The sequence below is a fragment of the Enoplosus armatus genome, chromosome 5 (genome assembly GCF_043641665.1).
Source record: "Enoplosus armatus isolate fEnoArm2 chromosome 5, fEnoArm2.hap1, whole genome shotgun sequence".
NCBI lineage: Eukaryota > Metazoa > Chordata > Actinopteri > Centrarchiformes > Enoplosidae > Enoplosus > Enoplosus armatus.
The window spans coordinates 4,789,579-4,815,768 of record NC_092184.1 but is presented as its reverse complement, the minus strand read 5'-3'; the positions used below and the strand labels follow the sequence as shown (position 1 = coordinate 4,815,768).

The 26,190-nt window shown below is 41.3% G+C and overlaps 1 protein-coding gene across 1 annotated transcript; it reads right to left on the bottom strand.

The window, feature by feature from the left end:
- Positions 1-4,364: 4,364 nt before the first annotated feature.
- Positions 4,365-26,171, bottom strand: ccdc9 (coiled-coil domain containing 9). Its single transcript, XM_070906185.1, is given in 17 exon segments — positions 4,365-4,738; positions 9,826-9,969; positions 10,500-10,796; positions 11,982-12,486; positions 12,621-12,771; positions 13,285-13,405; positions 16,104-16,148; positions 18,018-18,079; positions 19,221-19,402; positions 19,558-19,722; positions 20,193-20,276; positions 20,814-21,156; positions 21,235-21,305; positions 24,208-24,357; positions 24,656-24,760; positions 25,083-25,135; positions 26,083-26,171. Coding segments are annotated over 16 exon segments (2,433 nt in total). The 5' UTR covers positions 25,086-25,135; positions 26,083-26,171; the 3' UTR covers positions 4,365-4,733.
- Positions 26,172-26,190: the final 19 nt, after the last annotated feature.

Below are 26,190 nucleotides of genomic sequence, written 5' to 3'. Positions count from 1 at the left end.
GCTACTTTCACCCAAATCTTAGTTGACATGTTGGTGTGTTTGGCCCGCAGCTCTCCGGGATAGCTCGGCCTCCGCTTCATGTCCCCGTTCAGCTTCTCCGCAGTCACGGTGACTTGCCTGCCGGCCGCTTTCATCTTGGTATTAAAGCTAAAACCGTATCCAACGATTTTTCCTCTGCTGAGTGTTGCTTGATCATTTGAGTCCGGACAGCAGAGCCAGCTGTCCCCCTCTCCCCTCCGCGGCTCTTCTCTCCTCCGGTGCGGCTAAAGGATGCAGTCTAACCCGCAGGGCAGCTGCTCGGGTCCCGCCGCCTCCTCTGGTGCCGTGTACGCAGGACGGTGAGCTCCCTGACCCCACTGAGTCCTCGGTGCGCACCGGGCAAACTGAACTCAAGGAGGCTGTCATCAGCTGGATGGGACCGCTGTCAAGCTGGCCAGGGTTAAAGAAGTCGTTTCCGGCACGTCCTTTCAAAATACCACAATCTGTAACTGCAAGAAGAGGTTATTTTCAGTAGTCTAGTAAGATGGGCTAATGTGTTTTTTAATATGAATCTCCACATGAATCATATGAGCAATATTCAACAGGTAAACATTTAAATGTGAATGACCAGGTTTGTTTCTCAAGATGAATGAGCAGATTAATGGTTTGTCTTATTGATTAGACATTAGTCTTCTGATTAATAAAGTGATGTACAATAATATCCAGAATGTTTGCAAACAAAGTATATACAGTTTTTATCCACCACTGGAGTGATTCCAGGTGTCTGCAACATGACAGTTTAACCTTTAACATGACTTTGTGAAAATATAAAACTTGTTTAGCCAGAAAATAAACCTGCAAAGTCAAAGTATCCGTCTCAGTATTTCTCAATACAGACGTGTAGCGCACTAATCATGTTATCAAATGACCTCCATCATTTTGTCTGCTAGACATTAAGAGTAGATTAATCAATTAAAAAGTTTATCTAACACATGCCCCCCTGGCAGTAAGAGGTGTGTTGAACACAGCGACATAATCAAGATCGAGACACTGTCCACCAATCAAATCTATCTTACGTAATGTAAAACCGTCCTATAACAGTGTGCCATTTCTTACACTGTAATTTAAGTTGGAGTTTAACTGCCTTTAGCCGTAGATCACTACATCTGTCACTGAGGTGAAAGCACAGTTGAACAGGCCAGCTCCTTACTCTAAGTGGACCACTCTTATTCTGACGGTAAATCCGCCTCGTTTCCGGTGTGTGACTTCCTCGAGCCTCTGACTTGACGCAGCTTCGGACGAGGAGGGGCTGAAAGTACGCAACACCCAACGATTGGGTCATAGTTTGAGAGAAACGTCCCGCAGCAGATGATGGGAGAGATGCAGCCTTCATCCACACGATATCACCGTCTCGCATTTTCTTCTCCAGCCTGTAAAACCTGCACAGCAGCTGGCCGAGGGAGCCCATAAAGGACACATCCAAACCACAACCATGCTTTCCCTACACAGATGAGTCACAGGCTGCAGCCATAAAATGAAGGCTGTGCATTGAAGGATGTGTGTGTGTGTGTGTGGGGGGGGGGGGGTTCTAACCCTCATTATGTTCTGATAACAGAGGATGAAAAGAAGAGCTATGGGCCATTCTTCTTCCTGTCCTGCAGCAGCAAGGTCAAAATCATACACGAGGCGAGATTTAAGCACACCAAGGCAGCACTCTGGGTATTCAATATGTGCATGGGGCAGAATGGTTTAATACTGCTACACTGCCTGGTGAGCAGGACATACATTAATGTGTCTGTGGTGGATGAATACAGAGGCGGCAGCGTGATCAGCACAAAATATTATAGGCATCATCAGGCGTTATTTAATCCAACATGGATGCAGACCTACAGAACAAAAACACAAGCAAAAAAAAAACCCAAAACATCAGACCTGACTTCAGATCAGAGGAATACATTTATTGGCTAAATGAGAAAAACAAAAATGGATGTGTGCTTTACATTTCATGTGGGTGCACATTTTGGAGAGCTGTACAAACATCAGGGCTCTTTTTCTCTCCGATGTGTGATCTGATGGAGACAGTTATTTCATCAATGGCTTTGACAACATTAAAAAAGCTACAATTTCATATTCATGCTAGTCCTGATCATTTTATGAAAACAGCGGCACACCACTCCAAAAAGGCAAACCATGTTAGTTCTCTGAGCGATTTCATGTATGAAACAGGAAGACATAGTAGAAATGGATGTACATTGAAATATCTACTGCCTTAAATACAATCAGTCATCAAAACTCCAAAAGAAAAACAAACATCCATATGAAAAAAACCCAACATAAAAATAAAATGTTTTTTCATAGCTCACTGGCTACATTTTGCACACAAATGTGGAATGTTCTTTCCATTTAAAAACTGTACATATTGCAGTTCCTTTCAACCCAAATGCTTCATTTTATTCCTCTGATAAAGCCACTACAACTAACATGATTCAAAGACGGAGCCACTTGCAGGAAACAAAGCACAAACTCAAAAACAAACCAAACTAAAGCCCTTGGTCTGCTGAGGTATGAGTGAAGGGTTTCATTCCAAAATAAACTAAAAGACCATCAAAAAAAATCTGCAGGTCATTACTGCGGGAATAATTCATGTTTCTACACTTTAGATACTTTAATGCAAGGCTCTAGTTCCAAATAACAGAAAATTATATCCCCAAAAGTATATCTAATATAAAATCAGTGACACTGATATCTTCTCATACCATTAAGGCATTTTGGAATGAGACCCTTGATTTTAAAAACAAACTTTCCATTTAAGAGGCAGTGTGTCGTCTGAGGTTGAGAGGGGAACTCTTATCAGACGGATGTGACAGATTTCTCTGTGGAACTGATGATTCACAACCCATCCGAATCCCAAAATGACAGCACAGTCTGCGTCAGTGAAAATATCAAATGTTTTCTGATTATGACACAGAATTACATCATTAAAACAGCAAACGGACTGACTGCTCTAAGCACATAATTGGTATTTTGATAGATTTGAGATGAGGAGGAGGTGTGAAGAAGTCACATAGTGCTCTGTCAGGGTGCCCTTAGGCGAGACACCTGATCCTAGAAGTTAAAATGGGTGACAGCATCAACCAAATGACTGAATGTGTGTTGACAAAATCACGTAACAGCCAGTCGCTCACTCTGATACATATCTGACCCACATGATCACTGAATCAGTTATTCTACAACACACACAGCAGGCCTGCACAGCTGGCTCTGACGAAAAACATGAAATAAATTACACTTCAAACATCATGATCTACCTGCAGTGAAGCTCATGTAAACAGTCGAGCTAAAGGATTCTTATTTTAAATTTATTTTAAACCCTGACTAGGAGTCCATAGTAAGAGTGTTAATCCAGTATTGTTCGGCAGGACAACTGAGTATGATAATGTAGGTTTGTTTCCAAATGTAACTCACGCCAACAGTCTCGTCTTAGTCTCTAATCCAACACTGGAGCTTGTGAGATAACTACTTAAACCAGCATTTTGACAAGGAAATTAATGTTAAAGGGGAATTTTCAGATCAGTATTGGGGATCACTACTGCGTGTGTGAAAAAAAACATTGTAGAAAGCTACTTTTGCATATAAATGCGCAAAGAGTTGCATTGTGGGTAATGTAGGAGCCAGGGTTCGACAAGGAAGAAAAACGTATGGAATAAAAAAAGATGACATCTCTGGTTGCTTTTTTAAAAAAACTGTGAACTTGTTATAGCAGCGCGATGCTAAATCAGTAGAGTATATTACGGTAGGCGTCTGGTAAATATGTCAGTCAGGGCACAAGTCAGATGTGTTTACAACAAGACCAAAGGCTGTTTAGGTCACCACATGCTAAGGTTAACTAGCTAACAAGCTGGCATTACTGAGAGCCAAAATGAATCCGATCAATCATCAAACAGCCTCGTCTGTTCCGTTCCTGAGACAGCCAAGCAGTATGTTTAAAAAACAAACAAACCAAAAAACCATCAGACACTGATGGTAAAAAGATGTGGACCTACAAAACGGTGAAAGCCTTTTATAAACTGATGTCAGGCCAGTTAGGGCTTGGTGTGGTGGCCTTGCACACCCTGCTTCATTCATTGTGGACTGGTTTAGGGGTTTCATCAATGGGCAAAATACTTAACCAGTCAGTGCTGCAAACCACATCACCTAAAACACCTCTTATAGCTCACCGATAGGTCAGCTGGAGCTCCATGGCCTCAATTCATAAACTTAAATTCTCAGAGGGAAAAACTAGCTTGTTGCTGACTTCTGTCCTGTGAGGATCTGAGGGGGGTGAAAGTGAATTTTCCTCAGCACGTGATATCTTGTGATAACATCTCTACACAAATAGTCTTTTTGGATCATGCTTTCCCTGGAGACCCCATTGAGAGAGAAAAACCTTTTGAAGCTTTTCAGTATCTAAAACCAGTGACTTTTACTCTTCATATCCTAAAACCTAACAGAGTGAGACAAAACATTGCGGCATCACAGCAGCGATCAGACCCACTGATCCAAAAGACTTAAAAACAGCTCAGAGAGAGTGCTGAAAAGAGGCTGGTCCACGGTGGCAATGCACAGTCCCTCTTCCTCCTCATTATGGTTGAAGTCATTTTTCTCTCTCATTTTATTCGATGTGTGATGGTCACTCCAGGGATGAGTAGTGTGATGCTCTTCGTCCATCTGATCTTTCCATCCTCCTCAGAAATGAGTGTTTGTCCCCAGCAGCTTCAGCCTGTTGATACAAACACAGGAAGTGGTGGTACAGGGGGAGGGTTGGTCACACACGCTGGTCAAGAACGTGTGTGTGGTTGTGTTTAATGCTTTTATCCAAAGCACATCACAGTACCAAGTACCACATTAAGTGAAGCCCCAGGGGAGAATCCTTATTATTGCCATCACGGTGCCCATTCAGCTACTCTGCTACTGAATGGGAGAAATGATCACATGAGCGCCAAATAATCACTCAATCATACAGCTGCAAAAACTGCTCATGTACTGGATGTATACTAACACTTTCCTGATCTTTAAGTCACAGCCAGCATTTTAATTGTACAGCCTCAACAACAAGCCATCACCTTTTGGGCTCTGGGAACTTGTGATGGGCGCTTTGGGAAATACACTGATAAGAAGATTGAGACCACTCTCACGTCAGTATGGCAAATATGAAGCTACAGCCAGTAGCCGGCTAACTTAGCTTAGCATATAGAATGGAAACAAGGGGAAACAGCTAGCCTGGCTCTGTCAGACGATCACAAATGTATGTTGATCTTTTTTGTTTAATCTGTACAAACACCAAAACGTAAAAACAAAATGGCTATATTTATATAGCTCTTTTATCTAAAGCGCTTTACAAATTTTATTCATTCAACTGAGAACAGCAAGCTACCATGCAAGGTGTTTGGAGCTATTTGGAGTTCAGTGTCTTGCCCAAGGACACTTCAACATGTGGAGAGGAGATCAAACCACCAACCATGTGATCAGTGAACCACCAGTTCTACCTCCTGAGCCACAGCTGAAGTGTATAAACAAAAACAAAATTGCTGTTTTTTGGGGATCAAGTGCCATTTCTTGGTCGGGACCAGTTTTTGTACAGATTAAACAAACAAGATATAACTTGTTAATTATTTAATACATTTTGTTACCTTCGAACAGAACCATGACAGCTGTTTTCAGTCTCAATGCTAAGCTAAGGTTAGCCGCCTGCTCACTGTAGCTTAATATTTAGCATGCAGACATGAGAGTGGTGTCAATCTTCTCTCAGTCTAACTCTCTGCAAGAAAGGGAATAAGTGTATTTCACAAAATGTTAGGGTTAGTTTTCCCCATTGATAAAATCAATAAAACAATTATCGCTGGATCAATAATGAATATAATAATTTCCTGCAGCCCTGGAAAATTATTCAAATGAAAAATAGTTCTCATTATGTTCTAGGCACTTTGAAAACAGTTGATCCTCTCAGATAATAAACAGACAGAAGAGACTTGAGTGAAAGTAAACTATGTTTTTGTTTTCTGACTTTGTACAGCACTGACTGCAAGATCATCATAACAGTTTTAGTGCTTTTTTTTTTAAACAGGGGTGTTTGCTGGTACTTGAGTGAGTGATTCATGTCATTCACCTCCATCCAGTCAGAGAGTCCACTGTGGAGTCTCACAAACATCACAAGATTTAATTCAATCAGACTTCAAACGGCCTCCGCTCTGTCTGCCCTATCATCTGTCCAGCAGGCTACAGCTCATTTCCTCTGAAAACCTTTTAAAAACATAATTGTGCCTCTAATTTTCCTGGTTTCCTGATCTCCACCCTGACACCAACACACAATTACATTAACAGATGCGTGTGTGAATGCGCGCACACAAACACACACACACAATGCCCACATGAGCTCATCTGACTTCTGCCATTTATCAGAAATGAGTCATCAGGAGAAGCGATAATGCAATCAGAATCAGGCCTTTACACCGAAGAACAAAAGAAGAAAACAGTAATCTTTCCTCACATTTAAAACGGTTGTTTTCATCTGACATTATAATGTTCTACTCAACATCAAATATTAAGAATTGAATTTTTTTTTAACGTGTTTCAGCCACAAGTTTTTGTTAGACAGCGAGTAAACAACAGATTGAGGTACATGTACTGGAGAGGAACATGAAGACTCAACTGGACCCAGTTTGTGGGGAGGAAGCCACCTATAGTCTTGTAACAATAATTTATCAATTACTCTGCCGATTATTTTCTTCATTGATCACTTCATTGTTTGGTCTATAAAATGTCAAACAACTGTGAAAATGAACCATCAAAATTTCCCAGAATATCTATCCATCTACATACTTTTATACACAACATTAAATCTTCACGCTGGAGAAGCTGAACCAGAGTGTCTTCAGCCTTTTTGCTTAAAAACACTTGACTGTCACTCGACTAATCGATTAATTAGAGTTGTTTCAGCTCTACTTGCTGCAGCAGCTATTATAAAAACACCACAAATTTGTGGTTGTTTAAAATCTTCTAGCGTCCTTTTGACCTTTTAAGAGCAACCTAAATGTTACTGGAGTGGTCACTGGTGAAGGCATATGGCTGACAGGTGACAACTTCATTTTAATTCTAAATGAAAGAGTAATTCAGTCCTCTTGTGGTTTGTGGATTCTGGGACTAACAAAGATCACCGCTCCATTTTCTGATGTTTTCACTATGTGAACCTAACCAGCACATCCGACTCTTACTTCTTACTGGGTTTTCACACTATGGCTATGCCTGCAGTAGGAGCAACTTGATCTAAAATAATTTGTTTTTCAAAACTTAGCCATTAGCCAAAGTGATAACACCACAGCCACAAGCTAAGTGGTTGTACAGAGAGCGTTTAATGACTGGACTTCCTCTGTGGTTTATTCACTTAGCTCACTTTTAAACTGCGGAGACTAAAAATGGACAAATCACATGGTGATGTAGCTCAATAGGAGAGCAAAACACTGATTCTGACCAATGTGAGTGGTTCCTATTCCCATCGGTGGCTCACATGCTGTAAGTGTACACACTTATGAATCATGGTACCATGAGGTGCTTTGGATCCAAGTGTTCCCCAAGTAGAAATATTGTGGTATTATTTTCAGGAAGGGCTTGTTTTGGCTGAATCTACTGCATCAACCTCAACAACAATAAAGGCTTTTTATGGGTTGCCATCGAATAAAGAACGACTTCACATCCATTAAGTATTAGTATTAAGTACAGGGCTGTAACCAGGGTTTTAGTCACACTTTATATAATCACTCAACAACTGAAACCTATTTTCAGTAAACTTTATTTCCCTACATGATGGTGTTGTTTCAGAGCTTTCTCCATGCTGCAGGACTCCACACTAATTCTTGTCAAGACAATACTGTTATACTGTAAATATTTTTTTTTTATCATTTGTTCATTTTTGCTGGCCCCAAAGTAGTCAAATTTAAAAACTAATGAGTCTAGAAATACAGGAATCTGCCCGAAAAATACTCAGCATGTGGTTGTAGGTTTTTATGTAGAGTGACCCAATGGTGTTTACAGGTATTTATATCTCCTATGGCAGCAGTTAACACTCGTAGTTCAAACACACACAGGAAAAAGCACAAACACACATTCAGCCAACATGGCCATTAAAAAGGTCAGTGAAGCCGTGCAGAGAAACCAGTTCAAGTTCTGACTGGGAGGTCATGAACCAGCCCATCAGAAGCTGAGCAGGAAGCAGATTTAGGTTTGCATTCATGGCAAACAAGAACTGGAAAGTCTCTCCAAGTACTGCTGGTGTGACCAGCAACTACCGTGTTATCATTTGTTTGAGCTATTTGAGCAATTCATCAAAAGCGGTTCAGAGGCTCACACCCCTGTACGCTTCATTACAGTTTCAACCTTGACCGGCTCTTAGGCAACCATCAGAATCTAGTAGCCATATCATAGCCCATTGTCAAATTTAATGTGTATTTTTTCATGTTTCACCTATGAGTTTGTGCTTTCTAGTCAGTAAAACCGAGGTGGTAAAATATTTGGGCTCGTATCTAAGTGTCTCAGAATCCCTTCTAGGAATCTCACTAACCATGAAGGACTACACACATCTGGAGTTCTCCTAAATATCGGCCAAGATAAGAGTGATTTCCTAAAGGAAGTTTATAAAACGCTTTTACTCATTGTCGTACAAGTAGGGCCAAAAATGCATCACTCGTTGGATGGATTTCCGGCTCTGAGACGCTTGAAAAATACGGGTCCTGATTTGTGAATAAATTTCCAAGCTCTCATTTGGATCAGATACATGTTGTCAGTCATGCTGGCAGAGGCATCACCCTCTCAATATGTGTGCCGACTCAAGTCCAGATTTGTTCAGGACATTCAAAGGTAATTCTTGCCAGCTAACACATTAGCTGCAAACTCTTTGAGTCTTAAACAGGTTTTTCTCTTTGTTGGACCTGGATACAGTCGTATGTTAAGCAGCATTTATGAGTGTAAAACTTTTGATAGGCAATGATGTAGCAAAGTAGTTTGAACTGATGATATAAAAAACAAATCCAAACCAAATGATGTTTTGGTTTGTTTGTAGGGCAGTTCAGCTGGAGACATTCTGGTTCCCAAGATGCCATGAATGTACAGAAAACAGGCTACACACAGCAAAGGCTCACATTTGACTTCTGATTCCTCTTTTTCTCTCTCCTCAGCAGTAACATATTTGTCACTTAATTAACAAACTTGCATTAACACCAGGAAAACTGAAGGAGCGAGAATGAGAGGCATCACACAAGGTTTGGTAATGCAGGCAGCATGCCATGCAGCGCTCTAAGCATTTTCATCACAGCCACAAAAAGGACAAAAGTAACAGGGAAAAGGTTTTCCATGATGAGGAGGATGAAAACAGGAGGAGAAAGGAAAGGGGCAGTATACACACCACAGGGAGTAAATACAACAAAGACCATGGTGGAGTTAGTACTTTCAGTCCATCACAGGAGGAGGAGGAAGACAGCCAGGAGGAATTTCAAACAGGAAATGGGGTCCTGATTGGTTGGAGGAGGCACTGTGTCAGGCTCATGTCAGATCCAAAAACCAGGCAAAATGCTGCGTGATGATGCTTGTGCGCTAGTGTATAAATATATCTTTGGATTCGTCATGCCACCAAACAGCTTACTTAGACGGGGAAGGAACGAAAAAAAGTCAGGCTGAGGGAGCGAAAGAACCACAACAAGGAAGACGAAGGTGAGGATATCAAACCAACACAAGAGTGAAACGTGAGAAGACGTTAGACGAGCGCAGGGGATTTCTTACAGTAAGCCACTGTCTCAAAGTCATTGATATGGACCGCACCTGAGGACGTCTGCTCTGAGGACTCTGGCGGAGCAGCGTCGGCCCCAGCGGGCACTGAGTCGTCATCGTTCCCTCCTGCTGGTTCAGAGGAGCTCTGGTCGGCCTCCAGGATGGCTGGAGAGGGGGTGGTGTCCAGTTTGTCTGCTGTCAGAGAGAAAAACATTACAGTGTCTGGTCTATTCAATTGATCTCTTCAATATCACCATTGAAGGACACATGTTAAATATCTAATGAATATTTATGCTCAGGGTAAAGTCATTGATTTTGTTTAGCCACGCTAAACACATTTATGTCCCCCACAGGATGAACTATAATTACTTTAGTGATCCCTTAACTTTTCCTCTAGCACCATCATCAGGTCCATTATTTGTCCAATACTTTGGTTTATGACCAAATACGTGAAAAATACGCCTCAGCTGTACAGTGCTAATTAGCATTCTAGCATAAAGATGCAGAGTTGGGTGCTAATTCTTTGCATCATTATGAATGACCCATTTCACATTGTGCTCACATTGCTATTAAAACATAGACTACAGCTGCGTTAACACCAGCATGTTAGGATGCCGATGTTAACATTTGGTTCAAAGCACCACTGTGTGCAGTTATCATGGCTAGCATGGCTGTAGACTCTTAGTGTTGTTTTTGTTTTGTTTGTTTTTTGAGGTTTTTATTACCCTGTGATGGAGCAGCAGATGTATCCTGGTCCATCATCACAGCTGCCTCACGGTCCTCAGAGGGGGCGGGGACAGAAACCTCAGACAGGACTGGGACAGAAACCTCAGACAGGACTGGGACAGAAACCTCAAACAGGACTGGGACAGAAGGAGCAGAGGGGGCAGGGTCAGGAACCTCAGATGGGGCGGGGTCAGATGGCGGTGCAATGGGGGAGTCTGTGGGGACGGACTCTGGTTCTGACACTATCACAGGCGGCTGGGCTTTACTCTTTTCTGAAGAAGAGGAAATGTCTATGGCTGAGGATGGGGGGGGGGGGGGGGGGGGCAGAGAGGGAGAAAGAGAGGGGAGGTGAAGAGTGGGAGAGGTTGGAAAGGAAAAAGAGAAAGTAGAGATGAGACAAGATAAGAAACAAGGAAAGTCAAGCAGAGAACACGAGACAGACACAAAATCAAAGAGAAGAGAAGAGGAGAGCTACATTTCAAACATTTTCCTTCTCCGACCAACTTTCTGTCTCAACATTGAGACAAAGCCAGGAGAGACTTCAGAGAGCAAACAGAGAGAGTGATGAGAGGAGAGAGAGGACTGGTATCAACAAACAGCGAGCAGGGTGATAAGCATCCCCCTCACTGTAAAATACAACAGTATAGTTTTCACTGGATTCTGATTTTGTCACTGTACTTATACTGTATCAGTTTTATACTGCCAAAGTGTACCCCAAATATGTGACAAATAGAGAGATCAATATTTAGAGCCACTAATGCCTGTCTACATGTCAAAGTGTCTTTGGGCAACACACTGAACCCCAAATTACTGTCGATGGTCAGACCAGTACTGTGCATGGTAGCTCGCTGACATCAGTGTGTGAGTGTGTGTGTGTGTGTGTGTGTGTGTGTGAACGAATGCGCTTTGGATAAAAGGGCTACATAAACACAGCCATTTTGTATTTCTTTGTAGGTCATGTTGAACCATTGCATCTGTCCTGTACAGTCTCTGACAATGTTGCTGAATTGAAAATACAAAAACCCCAAAAACTGCAGCCACTGCAGATAAATTCAAAAGAAATTCAGCCTGTAGATGCCAATTCGTTCATAAGTAGGCAGCCAACTTTGTAAATTGGTCTTAATTTCCTCAACACTACAAATCGCAAAAGTGGGATGAACAGAAAATATGAAACTTGTGGCAGCAGTGTTGGGTTAGTCTGACTCTTACAGTTCATTGACAGTTTTGTGATTTGACATTAATATCCAAAGATCAGAGATTAGAACCAGTTTAATTATTTGTTTTCTGCGCACTTTTAGAGCTGGAAGTTGCTCAACGTCCCCCCTGGATCAACATTCTTCATATACGTTTAAAATGTATCAATAATTTGGTCTTGCTGATTGTCCATGACAGATGACAGAACTGTCACACTGCAGTGTCAAGACACATAGTGCAGTTGTACGACACTATAGTGAAGGGTAAGACACTCTCTGTGATCCTACCTGTGTCCTCCCCTTTCTGTGGCTCAGCAGGTTCATTGGAGCTGGCAGCTTGGCTCTCTGTCTCCTCCTCCTCCTCCTTCTTCTGGGGCGGGCTGGCCTCCACGCTGGGGGGTTTCAGTGGACTCTCACCTCCCATGCTGCTCCGGGGCGACAGCATCTCCATCTCCTCCCCCCAGTCTGATACAGGCTGGTGGCTGTCCAGCGGAGAGAAGGGGCTGAGGGGCTTGCCTCCCTCCTGTGACTCCTGGACTGCCGGGGGTGGGATGTGGACCTTCGGTCTGGGAGTCCGCTGCTCTTTGGGGCTTCCTGCTGATGTCGATCGAGAACGAGGTGCTGGAGACTTCGGGGAGTTGTTTTTGCTCTTGGCTGGTTTCTCCCTCCCCTTGTCTTTCTTCTCATTGCCCCGGGAGTCCTGTTCCGAGTCGCTCCCTTCCTCCACTGCTTCGTCGTCTTCTTCTCCATCACTGGCATCCTCCCATTCCTCGTCGTCATCCTCTCCGTTCTTCTCCACCTGAGAAAAGATGGGAGGAGGGGATTACTGGGAAAGTAACTGAAAAGAGTTTGCTTTTGGCCACTTGTGGGAAGCGTAACAAGCTGGTGATAATGTGAACCTGTTAGCAAATGTTTGCCTATTTTCACATTTAGCATTTAGCATACCTTCTGTGGTGTGGGAGGTTTGGATTTTTCTTCCTCCTTCTCCTTCTTTTTAGTCTTCTCCTCCCTCTTTGTCTTGTCCTCCTTTTCCTTGTGCTCCTCTTCTTTCTCTCCTTCCCAGCGGTTGTCATGCATGCTGTCAGAGGCATCCAGATGTGTCGGTCAGGTTCAATTTCAGTTTTTCAACACCAAAGTCACAAATAACCCTTAAAGAAACGTATTAGTCTCTCCACAAACACACACATTGATGCATTTTACAGAGCAAACTAAATATTAGAAATCAAGGAAGAACATGTTCCTAACAAAACAACAACAACAAAATTAGACTGCAATGATAGCAGCAACATTTGTGAACATTAACCAGTATGGAAAACATCCAAATGTTTCTGTACCTCAGTGGGTGTAAAACAATAACCTGGCTTGCTTGCCAATACTCAGAATCCCCCGAGTACCAGATTCACAGTAACAGGCCAACAAATAGAAACTGCCATCAATAAATCAATCAATACTGTCTCTACTATAAAACAGTACTGTGTTAATAAGTGATAGAAGACACACCTTCAACATTCCAAAAGGTTTACAGGTTGAGCATGAACTGACACAATTTTTGGACACATGGCAGATGAGGCCTGTATGAACTCAGATTTACCTGTAGCTTGGTTTCTGTCCTCGGCCCCTCCCTCTGCCCCGGTCCCCTCGGGGCCCCTGGGTCCTGCCCTGGGACAGGAAGTCACCAAATGTTGGAGCTTTAGGAGGCCGCTTACTGTCATCTGGAGGAAAGATTGATGGAGAGAATAAATCAAGTCCTTCTGTAACACTTAATCTAAACAGGTAGGGTGAATCAGAGAGGAGAGGGTCTGATAGATGAGAAAAGAAGTGATGGATGTGGGTTTATCGTTGTCACAGTTGCTTCTCAAATGGCCAAGATCATATACCTCGCAGCAGGTGATGCATAAAACCAGATTTAAGATCAAGACTTACAGTTATAAGACAAGAAATCCATATAAAAATACTATTTTGTGCACTAAATGAATGTCATATTAAGCATGTTCTGAATTAATCCAAGAGTGGAGTCCTCTAATAACTGTTTTTAAGAAATCTAAACAAGGATTTGGTAAAAACAAAAACAGTCTATCCATTCCTTCCCCCTCTGCTGCTGCAGTCTGAGAGTCATCTTCTTATATAACATCAAATCAAGACTTGTGTGACAGCTGCTGTCCTGCAGTGTCTGTTGTCAACATCAACGTTATCAGTATCGACATCTATTTCTTAGCTAGTTGGTGATGGATGGCTCCGAGTGGGAGAGAAGGAGAGGAGATCTCACAGATTTTAAAAGAGGAATAATGAGAGATGAAGACAGACTTCCATGATACAGTGTGTGACAGAGAAAACACGTACATCTTCTTTTAAAGCCCCTTTTAGGACAATCATTACAGCCAAACAGAGCAAAGACATACGCTGTGTTCAAGTGAAGGGCAGCATATGAGAGGCTGAAATTTGTCAAGTATACAACATGCTGTGGATTCAAGTGGTTTAAGAAGTTGACATTGCCTTGTTGTTTTTGTTTTTATATAAACATCATGATTAGGAAAGACAAAAGAATAATAGTATAAATGGACACTTAGTTGGCAAAAACATTTAAAAAACACAAGGTAGTGTATAATTCCTCGGAGGTTTTGAAAATGTTCCAAGTAATAAATGTAATTTAGAATTTTTATTTCAGTCGCAATCAGTGTATTACAGAGGGAAAGGCCACTTGACCTCTTCCCTGATTTCATCATGGAGAAAAATGAGAGAGGAATAATGAGAAACATGTTGGAAGATGGGAAGGAAAAGATGCTGGTATGAAAGGGATGTGACAGCCAAAGGCAATGATTGAGAGTGAAAAGTGAAGTAAATAAAAAGCAGTCAATGTGAAAGAAAGACAGATGAGCAGCCGATGGAGGGATGAAGGAGACAGAAAGGTCAGAAAGAGGGAAAGAAAAGTATAGAGGTGTGAAGGAATGAGGAAACAGTTAAGATTAAGGAAAGATGTGAGAGGAGGGGAGGGAGAGAAGAAGAGCAGATGGAGGAAGTAAGAAGAGAGAAGGTCAGAGACTGAAAGCTACAACATGGGAGGAGGGGGAGGATAAGAGCATGAAGGAGGAGAGGGGAGGGGAGGATGTGATATAAAAAAAAAAATAATAAAAAAGGTCAGTAAGAGAAAGATACAATTACAAAAGAAATGAAGGGATCAGTGAGGAGAAGAGGATGAAGAGATTGAAGTGAGCAGCTCGGGGCTGTGAAGAGGACACTCGAGTCATTCCAGAAATTAGAAATGGTGGAGATAGAAGACACACACACACACACACACACACACACACACACACACACACACACACACACACACACACACACACACACACAAAGTGAGTGCAGGATTTAATGTGGGGCAGGTATAATGTCATAATCTGTAATACACTCTCCATTTATAGTCAGATACAAAGAAAAGAAAGAAACCAGGACTGAACAGCAGTTAGAAATAATTCTCAGCTTCTGTTTGAACCTTCTCGCATTACAGCCGGGAAGATTTGACTGACGACTGCGACTGGCGATAAGACTTTCCAGTGGATCTGTGGCCACAGAAAAGGCAAACATCACCCACGAGGTACAGAGAAGGCAACACAAACACTAAGAACTATTTACAAACGCTGTTTGACATCCTGAGGTTGCTGTGTGTGCAGTCAGAAGGTTCCTAAGTGCTGCCAGCCTCAGGGAAAGATTAGCAAATCCTTACAGATGCTCACCCAACTCCAAAGCAAAACCCTGAGAAGGACTGGACCGTGTTTTAGGTCAAACCTCCACTTTCGCAGTCTGTATGGCCGGAGTACTAGCTAACTGATTTTAGTGATACAAATGGCTCAAATCTAATCAAGGCCTGTGTAGGTTAATGCGCAGAGCAAGTCTCTGTTGTAAGAGCTTAAACACAATTACACAGCCCTATCAGAAAACCATTAAAAAAAACAAAATGGGACTAATATTAGGCAGAAAAAAAATCAGGAATTACTGTCATTAAAAAACATGAATGTTTTGCACATCACATGTTCTCTATTGATGTGTTACAGTTATGCACTAATGTAAGAATGTGGCACATTAAAAAGGTCATTACTTAAAAAACAAAATCAGTAATAATCATATTTATAATCATATATAATCACGTTTTCATACTTTTAAAACCTTAAATGAAAACAGTTTAGGTTGGGTTTTAAGTTCCTGATACTTCCCCATGGTATATGGTGAGCCAGAAGAAGAAGAACTACCATTAAATGATATCTTAACAGTGGACTACGTTGATTATATGAAGACTACGAGGGCTGGTTTTTCATGTTTGTCAGGGGTGAGTTTGGTTTTGCAGCTGTTGAGCTTCAGACATACAAATGGAACAAAAAACACACACAATTAAATCCCAGTCCCATGCTGTGGTCTAACCTGAGGCCCTGCCCCGAGGCTCTGTACGAGAGTTACGCCCCCGGGCTGCAGAGAGGACACACACACAAACACATTACAGTACGTCCACACACACACACTTATCCACAAGATAAATCAAAGACATCATAACCATGTAAACATCATTACTCGTGGATCCAAGCCAAAACATATTGTCATGATTGGGGTAAATGCAAGTGAGACACTGAGATGCGAGATGTAATGTGAAGTAAAGGCTGCTAAAAATCTGTCTGAACACTTCTTGTCTAATCAAGTAAAGTCTTCCTACCTTTGAAAACCTTTCATCGATCTTTGGTCATAGACCATGACTCAAATGTTGATATCATAATTAATTTATTGCAATTACTCTATTCCTGTATTTGAACATTTTAAACTGACATAAAACTGTCTCCACTTTCAGACTTTGCTTAATAAAACTGCAGTTTAAATAACACTTACTTTAAATGTACTTTTCTATAAAAATGAAATATAAACAGGCACTCTACACACAAAATTTTATTTCTGCACCTGATCAAGTCAAAGTCAAAACTGTGATGCATGATTGTGTAGCCCTGAAAAGATGATGAGTTTGATAGAAAAAATAAGGTCTTCAAGAAAACAAAGCCCTGTCTGGAGAACGAAAGTGTGCTGATGGGTTATTGTTTAACTCAGACGTTTTATTCCATCGACACTGAACTACGACAGTAAAACCCTTCCCAAAAAAAACCCCCTTCTGTGTTAGGATCTCACTCTAAATGCCTTTGTTCTTTTTTATTTTTTATAGTTTAATCAGTCCAGATTGACATCTGATGTTTCATATAAATATCTAGTTTTGCTCCTTAAATCTGCAGCACCTAACAACCAGCAGAAAGGAAGGGCAGCATTAAAGATGCACTCAAACAGAGGGATTACCACAGTCCCCCAGTAAATTATTTTATCATCCGGATGACTGACTGAAATTAACCAACATGCCTGAGAAAAAGGATCAGGCCATCCAGCTCCCCTGCAGACAGTGTCAGTGTGTTAAACTGAGTCCCTCTAACTGTCAGGGTTCATCTTATGTTAATCTCTGTTTTGATAACTAAATATCATTTACAAAGTAAAAACACAACATATTCTTTTGTTACAGCCTCACATACTGCACAGTAAAACTTTCTTGAATTTGAAATTCATATCAATAACTGAATTAATCAAAAAGTATACATAGCAGAGAACACACAAACAACTTAGTAAGACACGTAAATTGTTTTTAACATTTTAACTAATCAACATATTTCATCCATTTCAAAATAAGAAATTCATTCTTTGGTGGATTTTTGGTTCCAGATCAGAATAAGTCATAAATTTTAAAGACATAACTTTGGGCTTTGCTCTTGTGATGTGTCATTTTTGACATTGAATAAACCGATAAATCAGAAAAAGAATCAATCTAAATCTGAAAGTAGATGTCTTTTTTGGCTGGTTTTTAGTGGTCGGGCTGTTTATCTAGTTGTTGCTTTTACCTTCACTTCACTGAAAGACAGCCAGTAAGCATCCATAAAGGAAAACTGGCGTCCTTCTGAAAGCTCCTCTCAGATCAGCCCGACTGCGGCTTAAGAGGTTGATTTGGACTCAAGGGAAATACAGCGAGCATTTACATAACGAGCTTAATCAACTCTCATTTACATAACGAGCTTAATCAACTCGCATTTACATAACGGCCTTAATTAGCTGGAGGAGGGAGATGGTGTGGTGTCCCGTGATGTGTGTTTGGGTGTATGTGACGACATGTTGGAGTGACATCACGTCAGACGAGCAAAGACATGGGATGGAGGTGGAAAGAGGTTCTGCTGCTCTCCTTGTCCTGCCAGCGGTTGTATAAACACAGCAACAGCACACTAGTGGTGTGTGTGTGTGTGTGTGTGTGTTTATACTTGCCTCTCCTGCCACCCTGCTCGGGTGTGATGCCCTCTGTAGCCACATATGGGTCCTCCTTGAACCTGTGAAAAAAGCCGCAGGGTTAGACAGACACACACACACAAACACATCCGTCAGTTGGAATCAAGATAACGACAAACACCTTCTATCGTCCTCACATGTCCTCTGTCTTTGTTTGACGAGGATGAGGACCTCTGTGGAGACCTGATGTACTGATTTTCTGTATTTAGATTTCGTTTTTGAGCTCACTGGTTTCATGTTGGACCACAGTTAAGTTTACTGACATTACTCCAACTGTATCCATTTTGAATATCTACTAGACTTAAGATGAGAACTGGTACAGTTCATGGACATAGTGGCAAACCACAGAGACAAGGCAGATTAAAGTAAAGAACTGACCAATTGAGGAAAACTGGCCCACCTACTATCTACGAGCTACTAGCTAGCTACATTGTACAAACAAATTTAAATAAGTGAACCACGCTGGGCCTCCAGGTTCTTAAGGTCAATTTGCTTTCACTTTCAAATACAATTTTAGTGCACAACAGTCTCACATGGTTGGGATTTTCTCTTCTCACAAAACATATTTAGAGTAGACATTTGAAAGATACTTTTCTCTCTTTTTGTGTCTGAAGAGTGCATTTTGGCTTTGTTAATTAGTCATCTTGATGCTGCTTACGTCAAACGTTGGCTTGATCTCCCTTTAAGATACATGACTTTTTAATGTCAATACGATCAAAGTCGAGCTGCAACGATGAGTCGAAAAAAAATCTGCAACTATTGTTATAATCAATTAATCGTTGTCAAACATTTGCAGGTTAAAGCTTCTCAAATGTGTTGACTTGCTGTTTTTATTTGTCATACCTGATTGTAAAGTGAATATTTTGGGTGTTAACTTTGGGAAATTATAGCAGGCACTTTTGACCATTTTCAAAACGATTAATAATAATTAGTTGAGAAAACACCAGGCAGATTAATTGCTAATGAAAATAATTGTTAGTTGAAGCTGCCGTAGATCAAGGAAATCTAGTACTCAGTGGGGAGAATCTTACATGCACAAATACAGGCACTCAATAGCATGAAGAACACAGAAGACTTGATCAGCAGCTTCTCTGGACGCGTTTCAAGCTCTTCCAGAGTCAATCAGTCAAATAAAGGTCCAATGTCTCCTTAAAAAACACTCTCTCCCCTCCCCCCTCTCACATGTTCTCCGTCTTCTGTGCATCCCACTCTCGTCTCCACTGGCCTGTGGCGTTACGATGGCGTGCTAGTCTCTCCTCGTCAATCTGCTCACGCTCCTTCTTCCAGCGCAGGTACTCTGCTCTCTCCCGGCCGGTCATAGACATGGTCATGTCCACAGAGCCTTTCGGACCAGGCCTTCGACTCTACAGAGACGCGAGGGGTCACAAAGTGAAATCCATGGTGTGGGAAATTAATAATGCTACAGTAGAGTAAAACTATTAAAAAATTTAAAAAATTGTTTGTTAATGGCCCTGAACCTTGTTCTTACAACCCCTTTTTAAAGAATGACATAACTCACGGTCCACTCTTTCTCCAGTTCGGCTCCCGTCTTCACGTTGTCAAAGTCCAGCCCTCCCCAGTTTCGTACATGCCTCCTGCTGCCCTCTTTGCGGTCCATGTCCGGTGCTGGGCCTGAACGTCTCGGGTCGTCCAAGAAGTTACGGATCGGCTTGTCTACATCCGGCTAAGAAGAGAAATTTGAAATGTAACGCTTGGTCACATTTGGTCAAGTTTCCTCTATGTTCATTTAGACCAAAAGCTATGAATAAAATGTTGTAGTAAAGTAGTTTCTCACAAAACCACAATTCACTGCGCTAAGAATTTGTACTTTTATTTAATAAAAAAAAAAAAAGAAGAAGATGATGATGACTGTATTAATAGATAGCAGAAATTAAGTCTGAAACCAAAACAGGAACAGATATCAGATATCACTACAAACTAATTAATATGAAAAAGCAATATGAGTTGTGCTGCTGATCACAAAAGCAAGACAACTGATGAACAGATCAACAAACATGAGAGTCGGAGAAAACTGACTCTTTGTAGTCTCTGTAGGTTTGGACTTAAGAGAAATCCAAAGCACTATAAACCCATCCTGTCTGATAAGATTAAATTCTTTAAAAAATAATTATCTATACAAACAGACTCTCATACCCGCTGTCCTCTCTCATACTCTGCTATTCTCTCCATTTCTTCGTTCATCTTCTCAATGTTCTGCCGCCTCTTCTCCTCCCATTCCTGCCCAAAACAACAACAACAACAATGTAGGGCTGCATCATCGGTGACCGATCGCAATTCAACATTTTACAAATACAGGATGTTAACGTTAGCATTCAGACAGAAAACATGCGTCAAAACAGACAGGATTTAACAACTCAGGAAATTTGAAGACGGCAAATTTGTTATCTTTCATCACGTCAATTATCAGGTAAACAGTAGAAATACAGAGTTCACGTTACAAAGTTATCCACCAGGAATGTGCGGCGGATGATGTAGTTTCGTGTGGTGATAAAAGTGAGTGAGGTTTAACTTTTTTGTCAGATGACCCTGCAGGGCTAATGTTGGTCTGAACGCAGCCTAATCCACCACCCTCTCAGGTAAACTCACGAAATAGGGTTTAATTTTCATTCAAAAAAAGAAGAAAACACAACGTGCGTCAAGATTTACATAAAAAAATAAAAATAAAATAAAATTCTGCTCTTCTGCAGTTTCACTGTGACTTCATAAAAATCAATAAAGTTTAGTAGCTTAGTGCAGCAGATCATCCGCACTCACCTTGGATTTCCTGTCCATGCCACCTGGTGTCCCTACTCCTATTCCTTCTCCTCCTCCTCCTCCTCCTCCTCCTCCTCCTCCTCCTCCTCCTCCTCCTCCTCCTCCTCTTCCTCCCCCTCCTCCCCCTCCTCCTTCTCCTCCTCCTCTTCCTCTCCTTCCTCTCCCTCGTCCCTGCCCTCCTGACTCCCCAGGTTCTCCATCTCTGGGTGTCCTGGGTTCCCGGTCTCTCCTCTCCTGGCGGCCTCCTGCTCCTCCTCCTCCTCTCTGACCTCCCCGACCCACTCTTCCTGACCCCATCCTTCTGGGGGGGCTGTGGCCGTCACTCTGCCCCCTGTGGCCATCACTCTGCCCCCTGTGGCTGTCGCTCTGCCCCCTGTGGCCATCGCTCTGCCCCCTGTGGCCATCGCTCTGCCCTCCATGCCCGTCGCTCTCCTCTGACGTCTTCCGGCCGCGAGGCGTTCCAGGTTTCCAGTCGTTGACAACTCTCTTCTCCTGCAGGAAACACACACAGTAATTACAGTAAGGACAGCACTTTTAAGTCATAGTTATTGAGTTTCATACTTCAATTATTTTAGTCAGGATGTGGAGCCGGGGGGTCTCAACATGACGGTCAGGAACTTCAGGGGTCATAAAAAAAAAGAAATCCTTGCATGGACAGAAGATGATTAGGATACACTTTATCTATCAATGAAAAAAAATTTTTTTCATCATCAGATTTTTCTCCAATTCTTTTTTTGTATAATGCTGCTTAATGTAAACCCATTCACACTAATAATAAACCAGTGTGTGTTACATTTTAGGCTGTTATATTTGGTTCCAGTGTTCACTTCTCTGCACCAATGCTTCTTTTGGGTCTCAGAAACCTGACAGATTGTAAACCACTGAGTCTATTGTACTCTTTGGATTCCAATTTGATTGATTTTTGTATCCAGCACCTACCCCACTGAGGTTTTGTGATGTGCATACAATTTATCACACTGTAATATATTTGGCTGGTAATAAAGAGGTAAAGGTTTGTGAGTTCTGAAAATCCAGCAGCCACCTGTCCTGAAAATGTCCTGTATTTAACCCCTGTACTTTTAATTTAAACAGATTCAATCTCCTCAAGAACTGATGTTGGACAAAAAGGACAAAAGGGTTAGGATCAGGGTTGTGGATTATGCAAAACGACAACATGATGAACTCAAAGAGAGGCTGGGAGGTGACGAACAAGAGAGGGAGAGCACAAGACAGGGAGAGGCAGCGGTAGTTCATCAGTTTTTCAAGGAGCTCTTAAAGCTCAGGGATCAGTACTCTGTTGTTAAGCTTTAGAAAAGGTTTAACAGACTAATGAGCCAAATTTGACCTTCTGACTTTGAATCAATATCCACTCAGAGAGGTACATATGTGGAGCAGATGCCACCCTGTTGCCCTTTACAGGTTGAACATGGGGGGTCTGCAGTCATCAGTGATTTTTGAGGCAATCTGCAATCTCAGCAGGGCTCAACGGCACTGTTGCACCACTGTCCCTCTTGGACCTGATTAGCACCGACTTCAGCTGCGGCCTGCGGGAGGCCAATTACAAACATGCTATGAAGTTCAACTGCTACTGTCATCATTCAACTGTATGCTGTAGCAGTTATTTATAGCTGCTGTACTCGCCATTTTATTTTTAACATCATATCAAATGACAAATGGAAACAATGTGAAAGGGGTCGCTCTTAATGACTATGTTCCAAACATACAACTACGAGCATATTATACTATCATTTAATATTTCAGTTATATAAATTGCATGCATGCTGGGTTTTTTTGTTTGTTTTTTTACAGTATGTTGAAATGTGTATGGTTGTTGTACACTTCAGCTGCACTCCCTTTTCTTGGCTGTAGCCAACAACATGATCAGTTTGTTCAGTGTATGTTCATATGATTCTGTTACAGATGGAAGGAACTGAACTGAACTGTATACTGAACACAAAGAGTTGGAAAAACAGATTACGGAGCTTGTTTTCCAGGACGACTGTGTACTGTACTATGATGACTTAAGTTCTGCTGTTACTACATTATGTTGCTATAACAGGTACAATCATCTCAGCTCTGTTTTAACACTACTGCCAGAAATGTTGACCAAATCAAATCTTTGCACAGGAGAAGCAGAGCTACATGGATGAGTAACCAACACAGAAACACACTGAACAGAAAACAGATGGAAACTCGCATCTCATAAACTCTCATGCAAACATTCAGTGTTTTTAGCCTCTGCCATGTTTCAATTTTATGCCGACAGCTTGATTGTTTTTCATGGTATTTTCCATATTGTATTTTTTCTACAGACAGTGAAGAATTGGTGGTTATGCTTTCAATATTTCTGGTTTTACTCAACCATTACGAGCAATGTGGCAAATTATTCAGCAAAACTGTTTTAAAACTGCTACAAATGGTTCATTCATTCAGCTTCCAGAAAATCACTATAGTAAAATATATATCCACATACAGAGATAGTTTGTACTACCAATCACTAATACAGTATGGACATAATACTATTGTGTTTTTTGGTATTGTGGAAGTATCCCAAATGACAATATTTCAAAAAACAAGAAGAGTAACCTTTGTGTAAGATCTTGAGTTCTAGTAGGTTTTGAGAGGTTTTTAATCAAGTTCGTCTCACCAAAGAGTCACTATCTTTGGGCTTAACTGAAGTTTTACTATATCTTGAAGCTGGCTCAGTTTTAATCAGGGTAGATCACCATGGTAACTGGACTACTGACTAATCAGCTCATTGGAAAAACAGAGTCATCATTCCTACAGGATCCTGACAGGGACAAAAGTACTAACTTAGCAATAAAATTAAAGTAATATAGAGTAATAGATATTTTTAAAATCAAATCAGTCTAATCATCACTGCAGGTCAGAATAACATGAAACTTTGTGATAGTAATTGGAAATAAAAAACTAAACCCTCTGTGAACAGTGACTTGTTGTAAATAATTATATGTGTTTGTGGTTTTCCTTTTTATAAAGCATGTTGCGTGTAGGATTTTATGTATTAATAAAAATATATCTTAGGTTATCCCAAAACTGCCAACCTACACATGTAACACAAGAGTGGGCACAAGAAGTGGGCAGAGGACTGATGCAGTGCATGATGGGTAGACCGGCCGGCGTGTGGTTGGTAAACTGATAACAGAAATTTGGCAGAGTTTATAAGCCGAGCCCTCTGTCTGCAGGACCATGATGAACCAGATTAAGAGGTTATCTTTTCTATAGCCAACAAAAACACCACCAGAGGATGGAAAGACGTGTCACAGTACTCTTATAACTGATATTCTCTGTGTCATATTTTAGTTTTAAGAAATCAATATGTGTGTCTGTGCGATTGTGGTGAGGTGTCATGAAAAGATGAATCAAGTCTTACCCCTGTGAGTTTAGAGAGGTCGACTGTGACAGTGAAGTTTTCTTTCTCCGTCTTCCTTCTGTCCGTCTCCGGCTCATGGGGGCGGGGCTTCCGAGGTGTCGTCACTGCGATGCCCTCCTGCTCTGCCTTTTTCTTGTCTTCCTCTATTTCCTGTTGAGTTCGAGTGACAGGATGAGAGAGATGAGACTGAAGCTCTGTCCCAAATCCAAACTCTGGACTGATTCTAAGCTGGTTTTCAGTACGTTGTGTGTGTTTTGAGACATTTCCATACTTTGGTACTACCATATGGTCTGGCATCCATTAAATTCATGGACATGTGCAAAAAAAAAGTCAGTGATGATGTTCTCCGTGGTAACAGTTATCTTTTAGTGTCTTGCAGAAGTAATCCTAACTTGATGGGTTGATACATTCTGTGTGTGTTTGTGTGTAAAACCTAAGTAGTCCGTACCTGGTACCTCTTGACCAGAGCTTCATTCTTCTTCCTCAGAGCTTCGATTCGTTTGTCCAACTCTGCATCCTTCTCCTCCTTGGTCTTGAGATCCACCGTTGAAGACTGGCAGAGAGAGGAGGAGCGTTAGGAGAGCAATGAAATGAGGAAGAGGTCAATCTGTCATATATAACACAAACTTATACAAAACACTGGACCAAATGAAGTACTAAGAAATTATAGATAATAATGTTGTCTCTGTCTAATCACGTCACTGGTTAGATGAACAACAGTCTCCAGAAACACTGTTTGCTTTTGAGAGGTTAACAAGTAACATTCTTCCATATTTGTATTTAATAAACATTTTGAACACTGCAAGTATAAACCCCAAATTCACCTGAGCCTACAATATTGTATTCACAGTTTTGCTTTTCTCTATCTCACTCACCATAGCTGCCTTTGACTTGTCTTCATACACAGGTGGCTGACTGTTGGTTCCTCCTGTGGGGAGGAAGATGAAGCAGAAGAAGATGATGCTACAGTGCAAACCAGTCAAGAATATTTGTGTTCATTAGTTGCTTTATATAAGATTAACAAGTTGCAAGTCCCCCTCCACTCAAAACTGTTTTGCTTTGTGTTCCTTCACATGGATGTTTGAGCTTCTCTGTGCTGAGTTTGACACTTGAAGGCTGTTTTCACATTCTTCTACTGAAGGGGGAAAGTTTAATGTTGAAAATTTTACACAATTATTATTATTTTTTCCATAAAAACAGTATCACGCACAAGTTATTATTCCAAGCAGTATTAGTCTTAAAATATGTCTGGAGGTGATATTTAAATTTGATTTATAATTTTAGTTATTTACCTAGTATAAATATCAAAAATGCGTTGGTTACGGCGTAAGAAATGTGACTTTGTTTAACAAAAATGATGATAATAATCCATAGATTAACCAATAATTAGTTGCAGTCCCACTTTGCTCCTGTCTGAAGGGTCCACTGGGTCACCCCTCTTCACTTTGTAACGTGGATTGATCAATGTTACAGCTAATCACAGGTGAGGTAACAGCCAGGTGTGTGTATGTGGAACACAAGAACCCAAATGAATAAATCCTTCATGCGTTTCCAAAGCTTCTGTAAGCGTATTAGAGCTGCAGACAGGATGCAAATATAAGTTACCTGAGCCACAACAGCCTCGATGATTCACAAAACAAAGACTGTCCCGGATATTCACTACATTAAACCCTTCCTGTACTCTTAACAACAGTTACAGTGATGTATTTGTTTTACTCTGGTCTACTGGGAAGTAATGTAAGCACACTGAGCCATGTCTGATAGAAGGCGCCGAACCCCCCCACGATGGAAACACACCACACACACGGACGACATACAACAAAAGAGCGAATTAAACGTTTACATACGTTTGAGGTAACACTTTGTTTATATTACCTGTGTCGGGGGGAGTTGTAACGAGTGTACAGGGCAATGTTTGGAGTCGTTGCTCTTTGCCAATTCCTGCACCTCAATGTGTCCTCATTATTCGGCTTCCTGTTAGCA